We start from the raw sequence: 2,249 nt of genomic DNA on the forward strand, positions 1-2,249 counted from the left end.
TTTTTTTTTTTTGATTATCATTCAACCATGTATGAAGCTACACCTCTTCTTTGAACAATATTTTGCAGTTGCACAAAAAGTCCATAAACAACGAGGAGGTGCACATTTCGTATTCAACTAAACCTCGTAATAAAAAAGCGAAAGCGAGTTCTTCCACTGAACAGTGCACACGTGAACGACGAGCAATTATGAAGTAATTTAAAAGCTTAGTATGTGTTTAAGAGAAGTACTTTAAAGTAATAATTCATTTACACCGTCTCGCACTTCAGCCTCTAAGTAAACACATCAATCTATATATCAAAATTAAGCGTTGATGCAATCTAAACAGCGAGGAAAACTGTCGCTTATCATCACACGTTGCATAAACTTATCACTTATTACATCACGCACCCTTCGGTTTTGGTGATTCTGTGAATCACGACCTCAGTCACAGCCCAACTCCCGCATGATGCCAATCACGTTGTACTACGCTCCCATGAGCCCACCTGCTCGGGCCGTTATATTGCTGATTAAGGAGCTCGAATTGAATGTTGAGGTAGGTTTGAAGTGGATATCACGTTCACCGCTATAATCTTCAAGAGCACCATTCAAATAGCTGAAAGTCGTCGATGTTAGAGCTGGAGAAACGAGAACAGAGGAGTTTCTGCGGATGAATCCCGAGCACACGATACCAACAGTAGACGACAATGGATTCTATCTAGGGGAATCACGAGCCATTTTAACCTACCTGGTTGATCGATACCACCCAGGTCATGAACTTTACCCGAACATACCGAAAGAGAAGGCGCTTATCAACCGCGTGTTACATCACGATTTATGTGAGTTCTATACAAACACTTTAGGAGTTTTGGCCCCTATATCCCGCGGTCTCACTACAGCCGTATCCGAGGAGATGAAGACCAGCATTGCCAACGCTTTGAGTAATCTTGAGTTGTTTCTAGTGCGAAACGATTGGTTTGCAGGGGAAAAAGTGACAGTAGCTGATTTATCAATACTGCCGACAATAGCTTCTATGGTGGTAAGCAACAAGAATCCGTTTTTTGTTCGATTACTTCACATGAATGGTTCATGTTACAGCACAGTGGATTAGACCTGTCGCAGTTTCCAAGATTAGGAACGTGGTATGACAACTGTAAGGTACTGAAAGGATACCAGGATGAACAAACGATTGCTCGGCAGTTCGGGGACCTTTTCAGATCAATGGTAACGGAGGGACTGCACCTGTGAACACGGCTTACATGCGAAATGAATCGATATTCCTCTTATCAGTGGGTGCGAAGATAGAATACATCTTATCAATATTTCAGTGTTTATCATTCGCGTTTCCAGTTACTGATTTGTACGTTATTGTGCAGATGTTATTCGAATGTATTCAGTTTGAAATAGATACTTTGGTTATGTAACATGCAACCAACAAAAATAAATGTGCGATAGTCAGTAACCGTGAATCAACAAAATAAGTAAGAAAGAATTTTTACCAAACCCCTCGTTTGTCAGGAGCACAAAGTTTTGAATATTGTTTATTTTGTCGTGAATACGACTTACTTTACTATGGGGTGCCTTTTCAAAATTAGCCATATGGAAGAATGGGCAGAACTTAATCGTGAATATCTCGACTTGTATTAATGGTAGCAACATAATTCTTTCACCATTTCATCAAAAATATGATCAGGAATTTAGGATAATATTTCGAACAATGTGAGATAACCACAAAAAACTCAAAAATTAAGTTTTCTCAAAATTTGAAAACAATGCGGAAAACTCATTACTTTCGCTTGGGTTTTTCGCGCATGGACGACGATTTTGAGGTAGTCAGGCACATATCTTCAACTGAATGCGTATAAAAGGAGAACCGTGGTGAAAATCGATCATTTCTTTTCGTCGATGGAAGCAGATGTCGTGGGAGTTAAACCATCAACCAGCAGCGACGGAGAGTGCGCACCTTCTGCGTGGTTAAAACCTCAAACGCTCAGGTCGCAACTCTCATTTGCTTTTCGGTAGTCGTAACGAGAAGTTCAAGTTTCAGATTTTAGTTCCGCAATATAGGTTTAGAATTCAGAGCCTGCGTTCTGAAACTGGATTCTGAAACTGTATTCCGGAACTGATTTGAGTTTTGAAATTGCAGTTCTAGAATTGAAACTGGATTCTGAGTCTGTTATTGGTTCTAAATTTAGTTCTTGAACTCAGGTCCAGTTCTTTATTCCAGACTTCTTATATTCGGTTCTTTTCAGAACCATAATAATACTCCT

The 2,249-nt window shown here is 39.8% G+C and overlaps 1 protein-coding gene across 1 annotated transcript; it reads left to right on the top strand.

Moving 5' to 3' along the window:
• Window positions 1–206: 206 nt before the first annotated feature.
• On the top strand, window positions 207–1,442 carry LOC131428777 (glutathione S-transferase 1-1-like). Its single transcript, XM_058592821.1, has 3 exons — window positions 207–535; window positions 596–1,018; window positions 1,078–1,442. The coding sequence occupies exons 1-3, from the start codon at window positions 446–448 to the stop codon at window positions 1,225–1,227; spliced, it is 663 nt and encodes a 220-aa protein (XP_058448804.1). The 5' UTR covers window positions 207–445; the 3' UTR covers window positions 1,228–1,442.
• The last annotated feature ends 807 nt before the right edge of the window (window positions 1,443–2,249 follow it).

This window comes from Malaya genurostris, chromosome 2, assembly GCF_030247185.1.
Source record: "Malaya genurostris strain Urasoe2022 chromosome 2, Malgen_1.1, whole genome shotgun sequence".
NCBI classification, from domain to species: domain Eukaryota; kingdom Metazoa; phylum Arthropoda; class Insecta; order Diptera; family Culicidae; genus Malaya; species Malaya genurostris.